This window comes from Ictidomys tridecemlineatus, chromosome 9, assembly GCF_052094955.1.
Source record: "Ictidomys tridecemlineatus isolate mIctTri1 chromosome 9, mIctTri1.hap1, whole genome shotgun sequence".
Taxonomy (NCBI): Eukaryota; Metazoa; Chordata; class Mammalia; order Rodentia; family Sciuridae; genus Ictidomys; species Ictidomys tridecemlineatus.
In genome coordinates, this window is record NC_135485.1 from 117,160,283 (window position 1) to 117,176,062 (window position 15,780).

Here is a 15,780-nt window from a genome sequence, read left to right on the forward strand (position 1 = left end):
GTTGAATTATCTCTGTCAGTCTAGTAGCATTAGGACATAGACTTTGTCCAGTCACAATTCTATATGACTGTTCTTCATTGACTCTAAGCATAAAACCATATAGGTCTCCCCAGGTTTTTGGGTTTTTATTTCTGAAGGCTCCTATGTCACATAAAACTTTGATCAAATAACTCGTTATACTCTTCTCTTGTTAGCCTTTTTTTTTCAGTGGGGGTTTGGAAATTGATCCCAGGGGCACTTTACCACTGAGCTGAAGTTCTTTTTATTTTGAGAAAGGATCTTGCTAAGTTCCTGGGGCTTTCATTAAGTTGCAGAGGCAAGACTGGAACTTGTGATCCTTCTGCCTCAGCCTCCCAGGTTGCTAGGGTTACAGCTGGGCGCCACCTTGCCCAGAAGCCTATCTTTAGTTATAGGGGTATTGGCCAGGATACCCCCTTTCTGCCCCTTATATCAGAATTGTGTGAATTATACAAAAATTCATTTAATTAATAACCAGAAGGAATTATTAACTGGAATTGAAGTTTATCATCATTTTTATTCCTAGAATCAGTGAGAGTATTGCAAACCATTGAGGTATTACTGGGAAAAAATGTACAAAGAAATTCATTTTCATAGTACTATGAATTGTTATACATTTATAAATGTCATAAATGAAATATGTAAGTAGATGAATCATTTAGCTCTGGCTGTGTCTAGGCATTGATGCTTCCTACAGCCAAGTTCCTGTGTACCTGCAGAGGATCAGTTGAGAAGTGGGCATGCGTGGGTCTGAAGGATTTGACCTCACGGGCTGCCAGGGGCTCATGTAACTCTGAAAGGAGCAGGTCACCCCGTTTGTGTTCATGTTTATGTTCATATTCCTGACACTCCCCTCTATGCTTCAGAAACAGTGAGGGAAACAGGTGACAGCATTCTAGATCGTGGGGCTGTAATGTGGGCAGTGTGTCACTGCTGATATAGAATGGATGGCTGCCAGAAGATGCTGCTGAGTTTTTCCACTCTGCTTCTTTAGCAGGCTCTATATTTAGCTTAGTTTTTATAAATGAGCTATTTCAAGTTGTTGCATTTTTAACACTTACAGTGCAGTAACTTTAAACCAAGGCTTGGTGCCCTTTCCTGGTCCTTTGTCCCTCACCATTTTTCTTTCTTATTTAAAGGACTACAATTAGTGTGGCTTTAGCTGCCATGTTTTAGTCCAACAAATCAAAATGATGTAGTGTTTCTGTTTTCTTCTTTGACTTTCTTGTTCCTATTCCCTTCCTTTCCTTTTCTATTTCATTGTACCTACACACACACACACACACACACACACACACACACACACACTCTTACACACACACACACACACACACACACACACAGAGGAATGGGGGGAAAAACCAGGGAGACAGAGGGAGGAAGAGAGAGAAAATATCAGGATGGAACCGGGGAATTTTTCATCAGCAGAAAGAAACAGGACAAACCTGCTTGTACTTTCCCAGGTAAGAGCACATATTTTGTGGAGAAATTTCTTTTTAAAGAAGTCAATGAGAGATTTATTTTTTTTTAAATAGCAATGTCATCAAACAAATAAACTTTAGTAATTAGTTTGTACCTTCCTTCTGCCTTCCCAAGGCGTTTTCTTCTCCTTACCCTTTACTTCCTCCCACCAGAAGGCAGGAATATAGAACAGGAGAAACGTGGCCAAAATCACAAAGTTGAAAAGTTAGCATTTTTAAGAAAACAGCTTTTGGTATATGTGTTTCTAAATTTTAAATCCTGTATCCTGGATATTTTAAGGATACATGGGGCAATGAGTAAAATGAGTTTTTTTCATACATTAGTAAGTGTCTTGCTAAAAATTGATTCTCTGATTTTTCTTGAGGCAAGCCAGGATAATGTAAAGAACACTTTCTATTAAAAAAAGAATTTTCACCTAAAATGATATTATGATTCTGTAAATAAAAGTCGGAAAATAGATCAAGAAAAGTCTGTTTTTGCATGCTGCCTCAGCTTAATATTTACTGAATAAATGGTACTGAAAAAAATCAATCAATGAATGATTGGAGCTCTTAAACATATTTTGAGGAAGTGAATCATTTCACAACTTGATGATATTCACCTTGGATATTTGTTTAGAAAAGGGAAGATTTCTGGGCTTTACTTCTTTTCCTTAGGTCAGCATATCTGGGAGTGGGGCTTAGGACTCAGTCTTTCCCAAGTCCCCCAGGTGGCACAGCTGCAGGTGGTCCTCTGCACACTTCTGGGGTCATGCCTAGATTTCATGATGTTTCAGTTTTTTTTTTTTTTAATTTTAGAGGTTCTGGGGATCAAACCCAGGATGTTATGTACACTAGGCAAGCAGTGTAGCACTGAGCTACACCCCCAGGTCTGGATTTTGAATAATCGAAAATTGAGACACTTACCTCTTCATTAGATGGGGTGCCAGAACAAAGGAGAGTGTGAGATGTTGTGTGCTAAATGGTCTGTTCTTTCATTAAAATGAGGGAAAACATCTGCTAGACGACAAAGCATACATACTATTGGCTCATGAATGTGAGCCAATATATGAAGTTTGGATCTATGCAAAGTGGATCATTCCTTATTCCTTATTTGCTCAACTTTCAGCACCCATTCCTGGAACACAGTGGAATATCTTTTTCTCATAAACTAATGATCCCCAAGAATAGAGATGAATTTGAGCAAGGTGCAGGAAGCTTGGTTGTGGGGAGTTGGGGAGCAATTCACCAAATGAGTTATGGGGGTTCTCCATGGATTTTAATAACAATGGTGGTTTGCTGGACAAAATACATTTGTCTCTTTCTGGGGTCTTATGGCCATTGGAGGCAATGTTTTGAAGAAATTAAGGGCTGTGACACTATCCTGGGCATCTTTTAAGGCACATTGAGGCTGCTCAAAACTGTCTTTTATGTCCTATTTAGTAAGATGTATTCTGATAGGAAAATCTGTGTGGAAGTAAGATAAATATATCTACATGGAGGTAACATCAACACCATAAACATGATTAAGCATTGTTGCTTTCTCTCTCTCTCTCTCTCTCTCTCTCTCTCTCTTAATTGTATTCTTGCTATGTTGCTCAGGCTAGCCTCAAATTCCTGGGCTTAAGCAATCCTCCCAACTCAGCCTCTCAAAGCTGGGACTAGAGGTGTCCACCAAAATGCCCAGCTCTAAGCTTTATTAGATAAACATATTTGAAGTTAAAACCAGGCCTGCCTTTTTGGAAGAATTCAAGAATTCAGTTACTTACATTATTTTGAGAATAGTAAATAGAAAACCAGTAATTTTTAAAATGTAGAGATTTATGACCCATGTCACTTTTTAGCTTTAAATAACAAACTACCAACTTTAATGGAATTTTTTGAAACGAGAACAACTAACTTCTATATCAAACTGCTATCATTCTGATTGCTATATAAGAAGCTTATTTAGGGAATGATAGAATATTTAGTGCTCCAGAATTTTAAAGGCAGGACCAATTAAAAATTGAAAGTGTCCTTGAACATACTTCAGTCTTCTAATCCTATTTAAAAAATATATCATTGCCATCACACCCATAAATAAGTACTGCTTATCTGGTTCTCATAGATTAGTAAATGCCAAGCTAGGTGCCAGAGAAATACACTGAGGTATTAACAAAGTTTTTCTTCCCTTGTATTCCTTGTACTCTCTGCCCTTTTCCCTATCTTAAGCAGCTAGAATTTTCCATTTTCCTTGCCTGAAATCAATGACACAGAAGTTCGCAGGTAACAAAGGAATCATATTCTTTGATATTTGACTTTCATATGCTAAAGTTTGATCTATAATAAATTTGTAAAATCGAAAGAGCTGAACTTTGCTGTTCACAGACTGGACAAAATACTTGGACCAGAAAGGGAGAGTGGAGAGTCTTTTTCCCCTTCTTCCCTGAACCTGAGTTGAATCTGGTGGAAACTATACATTCCCCACACTGGTTTCTGGGTTCTGGGAACCGAGGTGTCGTGCATGTGTGTGGCAGGACCCAAGGAATCACTGCACAGCCTGGCTTGACAAAGGAGGAATAGAGTACGAATGGCCCTAAGGGCCGAGGCAGATGAAGTGAACTTGACTGTGAAAGTTCTGCAGGGGCTCAGTCTGGCTCAGGAGTAGCAGAACGTTTCCCATGAGCCCTGGAATGCCAGTGATGTAGGCGGGGAGGCACAGGATGTGATAATGTCTACAGTAGGCAGGAGATGACAGAACAATGACTTATGGCAGCAGACCAGATGGATTTATGCACATCCCAGGGGGTGCTGTGACACTGCATGATGGCAGTCAGCTAGACTCTCTGCCCTGGTGGCCCCACCCCAATGTCCTGGCTTTACATGGACAGCTGAGCTCAGCAGCAATCCCAGGAGAAGGGAGATAAATAAGACCTCTCACTGACTTGGTTAATGTTTTTTACCACTTGGAAGGATGAACACTTGCAATAGACAAGGACTCTCCACTGAGCTACACTCCCAGGCTCTTGAAGCTTGTAATAGAAATAAATTTTGGCCATAGAAAAAATAAAGATTATATGAGTAAAGATTTTTATTCACATGAGAATTTGAACTGACTGTCATATCTGTCATGTGTGGTGCAGAGCTTCAACTTTCCCCCCAATAATACTTTTCTTAGGGGTTGTCATGAGGATTGAATGTTGTAAAATATACGAAGCAGCCAGAATAGTACCTTATATATAATAAGTGCTATAAGAATAAAATCGTTATTTTAAATTAGGAAGTTCATCGAATTTCTCAAATACTATTTTCTAAAAAGAAAATAGATGCTTAATTATGGTTTAAAAGGAGGCCCCATAGAATTAAAATTTTATCAATAGGAGATTTATTTGAAGGCGATACCAAATAATAATGATTATTATCATGGCCCTTGTCTTTCCTTGCCAAAAAAGAACAAAACAAAAGCAGCTGCTATGGTTTGGGTAAGTGTCCCCAAAGGTTCATGTTTTAAAGGTTTTATTCCCAGCCCATGGCACTACTGGGAAGTCTTTAGGTCAGTGGGAGCATGCCCTTGAAGGAGATTGTGGGACCCCATCTCTGTTTCTTTTTCATTGCTCTCCAGCCATGATGTGCACAGTTTTGCTTCTCCTTACACTCCTGCCATGCTCCTCACCCCAGGCCTAAAAGCAACAGCATCAACTGATCATAGACTAGAAACTTAACTGTGAGCCAAAAAAAAAAGTCTTTTTTTTTTTTTTATAACTTGATTATCCCAGGCATTTCTTATAGTGATGGAACACTAACACATAAGCTGAACAATTAGGTATATATTCTGACCAAGCCATGATTTCAAAACATTTATGTAAGCTCTCTGTACTTCCATTTTCTCCATTCGTAGAGTGGATATAATTTAATATCCAATTTACATTGAGGATAAAATGTAAGAATGTATTTAAAGGATTAATACCGTGTCTGGAACACAACAAATAATAAAAAAATAGAAGATGCTATTAATTTTATTATTAGAACTCTTATTAAACAAAACCAAATATTCCTAGGAAGGTTAAAAGGAGATATCACAGGGCTGTGGATACAGCTCAGTTGGTAGAGTGCTTGCCTTGCATGGGTTCAATCCCTGGCAAAACACATACATGCACACACACACACACACACACACACACACATACACACACACACACAAAAGGAGGTGTCACAAGTAGCCATGTTTGGAGTAAGGTAGATGGACTAAAATGTTTTTTCTAACGTAAACTATCCTGTGCTTAGCAGCATCGCCAAATAAATAACAGTATTAATAATAGACATATAATGGAGTGGGGAAAGGCAAAGCATTTAAGATAAAATTTGGAAGGAGCTTGCTATAGTTTGGATCTTTTGTGTGTGTGTGTGAAAAAGGAAAAAGAATCTTTATTTTTTGCTAGTAAAGGAGAAACACGAGGATATAGTTTGGCTCACCAGTGTCTTTTAAACATCCATGTGTTGAAGGCTTGGGTCCCCCCCCCCCCCCCCCCCCCCGTGGTACTATTGGGAGGGAGAGGAACCTTTCTGAGATAGGGCCTAGTGGAAGGTTTTAAGTTTTTGGGAACATGCCTTTGAAGGTTTGAAGGGGATTGTGAAAACTGGTTCCCTTTTCTCTCTTTCTTTTTCTTTTTTGCTTTCTGTTCATGCAGGGAGTGGTTTTGCTCCACCTGCATTCCCACCAAGGTACGCTGCCTCACCACAGGCCAGAAGCAACAGGCCAACTGATCAAGGACTGGAACCTCCCAAACTGTGGACCCAAATAACCCTTTTCTCTTCATAAGTTGATTTTCTCAGGCATATGTTGGCGTGACAGAAAGCTAACACAGAGCTGGGAGAGAAAACTTTTTGCATAATCATGTTCATCCCTCCCAAAGAAGTTTTGTAAGCCAAGGGTTGTCTTTGCTATGATAGCCAAGTTGACTTTGTACTTAGTGATGTTTGTTCTTTCAACTTTGTATGTATTTGTGAGGAGTGAGGCATATTTATAAGGTAAGTGCTAATTAAGTTGAACTTGAGAAAGCCTTTGTGTATTATATATTTAAAATTCTTTTCTGTGCATTATCATGTTTTGACATCTTCATCTTTTGGCTAGGGAGAGATGGCCCCCTCCAGGGGCCAGCCAATTCTTACTGAGAACAAAGAATCTGGCTAGGAGTATGCCTTTCATATGCAAACTAACTAGTCCAGAGCCAGACCTTCTTATCTGGCCTGTACACCCAGGAGGCCATATTCCTCTGCCTTTATCATCCCAGGGCCAGGTACCAGGCAATAAAGGACTATAGTTTAGAGCCATCCAAAATTATTCAGTTGTGACCTGTTCACCCTGCCTTGCCTTTCCCATGGAAACCACAGTAGAGACTCTTCCTGTCTTCTGACCATCCTAGTATCTGTCCTATGTATCCTGTGTGGTACACCCTGCCTCCTATCTCTGGGATCTATGAGTATGATAAACTTGTTCCTCTGAGCCCCTCCTACATCTTCTTTTTGGCTATATTTGTTTGGCTATTATATAGTAGAATACAGAATACCTGCTGAAAAGCTTAGGACAGCTTTATATGAATAGCAGAGAGAACTCATCTTCAGGGAGTTTATGCCACATGCAATTATGCATAAGAATGGCTCATCAGAAGTGGTATCTGACTAAAACCAGACTGTTCTAATCTGGCCCAGGATTTGTGTTGACCTTTCTCTACTTTTTGTTCTACCTATATCAGTTTTCTTGGGCTACTATAGGAAATCACCCCAAACTTGGTGGTTTAAGACAACAGAAATTTATTCCCTCACAGTTCTGGAGCCTGAAGTCTGAAACTGAGGCATGGGCAGGGTCACACTCTCTCTCAGCTCTAGAGGAGGATCTTTGCCTGCCTCTTTTAGCTTCTGGTGGCTCCTGGCATTGCTCAGGGGTAACAGCATAACTCTAACTTTTGCCTCTGCTTTCACATGGCTGCCTTCCCTCTGTCCTGTTTCTATGTTATTTTCTGTCTCCTGCAAGGATACTCTCATTGGCTTTAGGGCCCACACTAAGCTGGGAATGATCTCAATCCTTGCCTTCAATAAATCTGCAAAGATCTTGCTTCCAAATAGGGTCACATTCTGAGACTCCAGGTGGGGCATGGATTTTTGGTAGATACTGCCCCAAAATGTATTTGAATATGTTTTCCATTTTCCCTATGGATTATAGAAATGCTAATGAAGACCCAAAATATCTTCATCCTTTTCCTACAGATGAGGCTGCTAGAGTGCAGAGGAGGTGCGGGATGTTCAAAGAACAAGTCTACAGAGAAGAGGAATCAGATCTTGGGTCTCCACATGGAGTAAGTCAAGCTGTCTCCGGGATGAAGTTGTGTTATTGCAACTGCCAGGGGGAGCTTGGCTCAGTCATCTGTTTATAACACAGAGGACGGAAGTCTGGCAGGTTCTAGTCTGGAAATGTAAAGGGCTCCTTTTAAATAAAAATCTATATGTAGTGAATTAATTCAATATCATCTGATTATGGGCAACTGCTCTACCACAGAACTATATCTCCAGCCTGCATCTCAGAATTTGATGCTATTTAATATTGCATTTTTCCTACTGAGTTACCATTCAGTTTGAAATGAACATAGATAATTCCTAAATGAAAACCCTCATATATTTGTAATCAGGTTCCCTAGGTATTTTCCCAGACATATTCTCCCAAGTATCTGAGAGTTCTAGCTAAAAAATGAAAGATCTCAATTTTTTCAGTTTGTTATAGTCATACTGAACATAGTTCTGATGACTTAAAAATTTGTTTTGGCCTCTACTCTGGTTGCATCTGTGAAAGTTCTGAATAAAGATGGGTCAGTGACTTGTAGCAAAAAACATGCAGAAATTATATGGGACTTGTATTAAATAGTAAAACTCATTGTACTTTTGTATGTTGAAATTTATCTGTAAGAATCAAAGTTATAAAAACAGTACAGTCAATTTTGACACAAGTATGTCTATATATGTATATAAATTCTATATTGCCAAACATTTTAGAAAGAAAGGATTTCTATGAGATGAACTGAAAAAATTAAAATCTATTGCTTTTGTTTGCATTGTGTCCAGGAAAAGTGTTCAGTGTTTTAATGTCTTAATGGTTTTTACACTGAGATTTTATTTTTAAAGCTTATTAAAGTTATAGTTGTGGAGAAATTACTTATGGGTTTTTCTGAGGAAACCAGGACTTTAAACTTAAATAATTGTACTTGTTTAATACGCCTGTAATAGTTCAAAAGCAACAGCTCTTTCCAAACTAAGTAGTTCATCTACAGTTCAGTATATGGGGAATCAGATGGTGTTTTTTTTTTTTTTTGTGTGTGTGTGTCCCTCAAATTTTGTTTCCACTATTCCTATTTGATCTATTTTTCCATTTTAATAATCATTGTTGGTGACAAGGTTTACATAGTTTAAGAGAGTAAGGGAGAAGTTTTTGGAGTTGATTTACCTTAAGAGGTCTGATTAAAGAAAGTTTCTCTTTCCATTAAAAATAGACATTTTATTTGACAATATACTGTTTAGTTCTAAATCATTCTGAAAGTGATTTTTAACTGTGTTTTTTTTTGTTAAAATATTGTATTTTACATGTTTGTAAGTGTATCTAATACTGCTTATTCAAATATGCATGACGTTTACATATTCTGCAAGAACCAGTTTTCTGACTTAATTTAAATAACATTAAACAGCTGATCCATAATGGGGGGAGGGGATATGGGAAGAATGGTGGAACTTTGGATTGGGCAAATGGGAGGGGGGGTCTTCAGGTAGAAAAGATGGTGGAATGAAAAGGATATCGTTGCTCTAGGTATATGTATGATTGCGTAAATGATGTGACTCTACATTGTGTACAACCAGAAAAATGAAAAGTTGTGCTCCATTTGTGTACAATGAATCAAAATGCATTCTGCTGTCATGTATAACTAATTGGAACAAATAAAAAATACTCATTAATAAAAAATAAATAGCATTAAACAGAATTTAAATAAGCCTGACTTAAAATGAACAGCCTTGGGAACACAATTCATCCAGATACTATAAAATGAAAAAATTAAAAAAAAACCCCACAAACTACACAGCTGGCACAGGAAATTGAATCAATGAGAGGCAAACAAAAATAACTCCACTCCTAATTTTTATCACCTGGACTCTAAAGATGGTGATGAAATCTGCCACCGTCCCTGAAAAGTTTCAGCTTTCTCAGGCACAGACAGAAGCAACATGCCAACTGGCCATCTTTGAGGTTTTGAGCAGAGTAAAATTGCTTTCTATTTCCAGATGGATGCCACTACACATTAGGGTATAGGATTTCAACATACTGATTTTGGGGGGATATAAGCATTCAGTCCATAACACCTGTATCCTGGTAAACATCTTAAATAAAATATCTCATTGAGTCCTCTTAGCAACCCAGATAGTCTTAATATTCTCTTCTTACAGAAAAGAAAAGAGGCGTTTTCATTTTCCTTCATAGCCAGAATGTGAAGTCCAGATCTCCAACACCTGAGCCTGTTCTTTTAATCCAAATGCCCTATCCCCTCCCTCTGAATCCCTGATTGGGGACTCTGGAGAAACTTTTGTGACTTGAATGATTATTAAGGTAGGGATGGCTACTCTTGTTACTTGGTTCCTTTAAACTTAGCATTGAAGCCAGAGTTCCTCAACTTTTTCTTTTTTTTTTTTCCCATAGAGAACTTACTTTGGATGGTGAATTTAGAGCAGCTACCAAACTCCTTTTCCAGCTACCTGTGGCCATTTCAATTGATGCAAAACTCACTGTGGTTCTGTCTAGGACATTGTCTCAATCACCAGCAGGTTGAGAGGGAAGTGGATGGCAGCGTACAAAATGCTGTTTGAACCTAGTTTCTTTTTAAGATGTACTCTTCAGTTATTTTAGCAATATGCTGTTTTATTTTAAAAGTAATTTTATAACGTTCCAAATCAAAGGTAATTGTAGCTTTAGCTCACGAGTTTAGAGACGGTAATTACTATAGAGTTACCACCACCACCTCAAGACAGTGTACCAAAAGGAGAGTGCAGAAAATACAATAAGATCAAGTTACAAAAATGTAAAAGTTTGGGATCAGGAGTGTAGCTCGATGGTTGAGCACTTGCCTATCATGCTCCAGGTTCTGGATGCATCTACACTCTAAAAATAACAATAGCAAAACAAGTCAAGGTTTATCGTCATATGATAAGAGAAAGTATAATTTACTATGGGGGGACTTTGACCCAAGTGGTAAGAAGCTCAGAGGCATATAGAGTGGCTTATCAAACAAAGATGAAGTTGTCAAGCCTTTACAATTACGGAGTACTACAATGGGGATTCCATATGGCAGGGGATCAGTTAAAAGTGAGTTCTTTATATCAATTTAGGGAGATAATTTATGTTTCCTTTGTGCTTATCAGAAGCATTTACAAGAAATAACTAAATTTGCCTTAGTTACAAGTGTTATTTACAGGAGTTAAATTTTGCTTAGGTGGCCTGTGGTTGAGGAATTTCAAGCCTGGTCTCCATCTCATTTTGTTTTAACCAAAATGTAATTCCTATGAGGTATGCCTCTAAAAGCCTGCCTGCTACACTTGTGTGTGTGTGTGTGTGTGTGTACGTGTGTATATGTGTGTGTGTGTGTGTGTGTGTGTGTGTGGTGGGGGGGTGGGGAGTGTTAATAGCAAGGATTCTTCAAGGAATATTATTTGTGTAGCACTTCAAATATTGACATTGTTATGCACGTTTTTGTCCTCCAAAGATAGTACCATATTTCTCCATGAATAGAAATCTTATTATTTTATATTATTGACCAAAAGCTTATTTTTTTCCCTCTAGTGTGCCACCTCCAAGAAATTCAAGTTCTTTTTAAAATTTGTGTTTCTAATATTGTGGGTATGTGAACGAAATCCTAACTAAGAGCTATTTTCTCAGGTATTCTATTTGTCTGTAAGCCCTACTTACTGGCCTTATTAAAAAGTCATAAGTAAGGTCATTCTTGGTAATAGGCAACTTGCATTTACATATTTTCTTTTTCTTTATTAAGAGGTGTCACTTTTCTCCCTGACACTACTGCTAACGGTTAGAAAGGAACAGTACCTAACACTTACGAAGCATCTACCACGTGTCTGGCATTCTCTAATCCTTTACACTTAATCTCCCCAAATTATCAGAGTGTGGCACAATCATCAATCTATTTTATCAAACAAGAAAACTGACGCACAGAGAGGTTAAGAATTGTTCCTGAATTTATGTGATTGATTCTTCTGGGACCCAGGTTCTGGGCAGCCTGGTTCCAGAGCAACAGTCTTAATTTCTACACCGTGACGACTCTAAGACATGAACCAGGCGTGTTCATGGTTACAACACTCTGCACAAACATTGCTTTCCTGAAATTTTGACCGTGACACTATGATACATAAAAGAAAGGATATTTAAAACTAAGGAAATAAATGTAAGATCCCTCCAGTAACCTGTGTTTTGTATTTCAATGGAATGTTTCCTTTTCTATTTCTTTTTCTGGCGAGAGCAGTCTCAGCAATGTCACTGTCAGTCCTTTGAGCCCCCTTTCTTGCTAGGACTCTGGGGGCTTCACTCACCACAGTCGTCCTCGTCGGCCTGGTTCCCACAGTCGTCCACGCCGTTGCAGTGGAGAAACTGAGGCAAGCACTTTGTGATGTTCCCACAGGGAAAATGTCCGAGGGAGCACTGGACATCCTGTCCACTCCCATGAGTGACTGTGATGAAGAGAAGACATTACATTTGGAGAAGTTTTCACAATGGCATTGCAAAACATGCATCCCGCTGGTATTTTCTAGCCATATGGCTTTCTCATCCCGGCTTGTACAATCCTCCACGTGGCAGCTTTGCCTTTCCATTCCAGTGCCCACTATTTCCCGAGGACCTAAACTTCAGTATGATGCTCTTTTCCATGTCTCTAGAAGATTCTAGAATTTGCTCCTCTGTGCCTCTGTTCATGCTGTTTCTCACTTGGGAAGTCCTCTCTCCAATAATTCTAAAAAGCATGAATTTACTATATTCTTTTTATGGTCTCAGAATAAAGGCTGGTCTGATATCAGAGGAAGAAGACATGGAGGACAACAGGAAAGCACATGCCACGGGCTCATGGTGTTCCTAAGCATGAGGCCCCATGCAGGATTTTGGGCATATAGCACTGAATGAAACAGGGTTCCTGCCCTTGTGGAGGTTGCTGTCTATTGGGAAGACACACTGAGCAATTCAACACATAATTACAGACTGTGAGAGGAGCAAAAAGAACAATAACAGGCTCTAGAATGGAAACTCTGTACGGGGGCTTAGCAGAGGTTCTCTGTGAAACTGTGCCATTTAAACTGAGTTTGGAAGGAAGAAAATGAAATCCCCTATGGGGCTGGGAAGTGCTGGTGGTTGAAGTGGTTATGAAGAGTTTTATGGCTGGCTTTGGGGAAAAAGGGTTCTGGTTTCTATAACCAGCAGGAGAGGAATGCCCCAAGAGGGCAGGAGAAGGTTAAGAGAAGCTTTGCTTCTGAGATCTTCACTTGGGGGTATCATTTTCTGAGCCCCAACAATGCAGTAATTGTGAATACCTGTAAGTACACATTCATTTAAAACCCACAGAAGATGCAACGCCAAGGATGAGCACTAATGCAGACTACAGATGACCATAATGCGTCACTGTGGTGGGGGATGTGGAAGGTGAGGAGGCCATGCATGTCAGAGTACCTGGAAAGTCTCTATGCCTTGCACTCTATTTTGTTATGAACCTAAAATGACTCTTAAAAAGTCTGCGTTGGCCTGGCACAGTGACACATACCCGTAATCCAGAGGCTTGGGAGGCTGAGGCAGGAGAATTAAGAGTTCAAAGCCAGACTCAGCAAAAAGTGAGGTGCTAAGCAACTCAGTGAGACTCTGTCTCTAAATAAAATACAAAATAGAGCTGGGATATGGATCAGTGATTGAGTGTCCCTGAGTTCAATCCCTGGCACCCCTCACCCCAAAGAAATTTGCTTTAAAAAAAACGGCACTGTTAAACCCTCAAAGTCAGAATAAGATGGTTATATAGAATGTTATAAATAGAATAAATAGAATGAATAGGACTGTAAGAACTTTGAAATTACTAAAAGCAGTCTATAAGAGTCTCTCCCTACCAGACTTCCAATCTATTCCAAAAGTCAATTCATTAAATATCATCACACATAGATTCTCCAATTTTTTCCATTTCTTTAATTTCATCTCCCCACTGCCAGAAAGAAAAATGCATTATAGATGAAGTCCTTGCCATTATTTGTTTGTGGTCCTGGTTAGGGATGCTGAAAATTATTTGTTGAAAATAAAAATTAGAGATACAAATATAAGAAGCAAAAGTTGTTCCATGAGTTTTTGGTGGAAACCTCAGATCTAAACCATAACATGGGGCATTATCACTAATAAACTCTCAACAAACAGATTAAGGTATATATATATATATATATATATATATATATATATATAGTTATTAATAACCATACACATTTATGTAAATACTTCTTGATGTATCTGTAGATATTACAAACTGTGAGCTAGTCTCCAATTCCTATCCCACACTATAAGGGGCTGGGGATATAGCTCAGTTGGTAGAATGCTTGCCTCACACACACAAGGCCCTAGGTTCAATCCCCAGCACCACAGAAAGAAAGAAAGGAAAAAAAAAAGATCCAGTCTAGGTTTCTCCTCTTGCATTTCTATTTCTCCCTTTTCTGACAGTGAAGCACCTGCTTTCTGTTTTCTTTAACATATTTATTGTCTTGATAAATCCCCTTTCCTGTGTGGATGCTCTCTTCCCCTCATTCCCTGCAATGGGCAGCATTCTCCCATGAGCATGCTCCTCACCCTGTTTGATACCAGGCACTAGGGGCCACTATGGACACCCTCTTCCCTCAGTGAATCTCTGAAATTTCCATCTGGGCCACTTGAACTCCTCTTTCACTCCCAGCACAGAATACCTGTCTCTGATCCACCAAATGGCTTTAGGACTCAATTGTTCAGGACAAGAAGTAGAAAGGCACAGGGCCAATAACTGATCTTAGTGGGAAAATTTTGGAGAAATCAAAAGCAAAATATAAAGGAGTAGAAAAAAATGTTTCCTTTTACTATTGAACCATATCTTTAAGACAGCAATAAGCCACCCTATGATAGTACTAATAAATACAAAAAGTGATATTGTGTCCCTGGAGTTACAAAAGTAATAAAATTGTTCCCAGAGTTACAAAAGTAATCATTCACAGAGGGACAAGTAAACATGATGTGGTTGTGTAACCTGGCCACCCATTGCCTCTGGGTGCTGTTTCTGTCCTGGGCCAATGATACCACAGGAAAAAATGTGAAAGTTTGAAGTGGAACAAAAGAGAAGATTCTTGTCCTAGATTATCTCTAGCTCACATCTTCTTTGAAATATTTTGCAACTCTGTTGGTTGCAGCAAACTTATAATAATGTAGATAATGACTGTCCATGAAAATGCAGATTTTGTGATTAAAATGCAGATTGTGGATACACTGAATTTTGTCCCATGGATAGTGGGTTCATTTTGGTGGGTATAAAGCAAGCTTATTTCAGCCTTCATGTTGGTGCTTTATGTGTGTGCTTTGATTTTTCCTTTGAATTATTTGCAGCACCTTACTGGTTTCCTCATTATTCATGTGAATCATGGCTTTATCTCCTCTTTCTCTGCCTTCTCCTAATTATTTTGAGATTATTCTTAAAAAGATGTGGGGACTCACTTGGAATCCCAAATTGAGATTATAAGGTGAAAACATTTGAGAATCAACAGATACAGAAATAAACCTTCTCAGAGCTTTCCTTATCTGACTAAAAGCAGAAACTTTTGGGAAATAAATCTGGAATACTCCCTCTTTAGGGGGAGTTTACTCCTAGGAGAGAGACCAAGAGTAAACGTACCATAAATCGCTTCCTTAGGAAGATTCATAGTCTCAAAGGAAGGATAGAGCATCCACACTCCATGCATCAAACATCACAAACTTTATTATCTTCTATGCATTCTCCTAAAATCCTCTTTGCCTTTTCTAAAGAAATCTACTTTGGACAGAGCTGCGCCACGCGCCTGCAGGGTAGGGGGACCTGCAACACACCAGCAGGACAGGTCCAGCGGCCTGCTGAGGGGCAGGCCCGCCCCCTCCCCCAGTGCCTGCAAGGTAGGCGGGACTGTGACCACTGGCAGAAGGTAGGTGGGACTGTGACCACTGGCAGAAGGTAGGTGGGACTGTGACCACTGGCAGAAGGTAGGTGGGACTGTGACC

At 39.2% G+C, this 15,780-nt stretch overlaps 1 protein-coding gene across 1 annotated transcript in view; it reads right to left on the reverse strand.

Moving 5' to 3' along the window:
* The window catches only part of Rxfp1 (relaxin family peptide receptor 1), a 137,774-nt gene that overhangs the window by 73,034 nt on the left and 48,960 nt on the right, over nt 1–15,780 (reverse strand). The window contains exon 2 of the mRNA XM_005330934.4: nt 12,087–12,224. Within this exon, the coding sequence (XP_005330991.1) occupies nt 12,087–12,224 (138 nt within the window). The remainder of the gene's footprint in view (nt 1–12,086; nt 12,225–15,780) is intronic.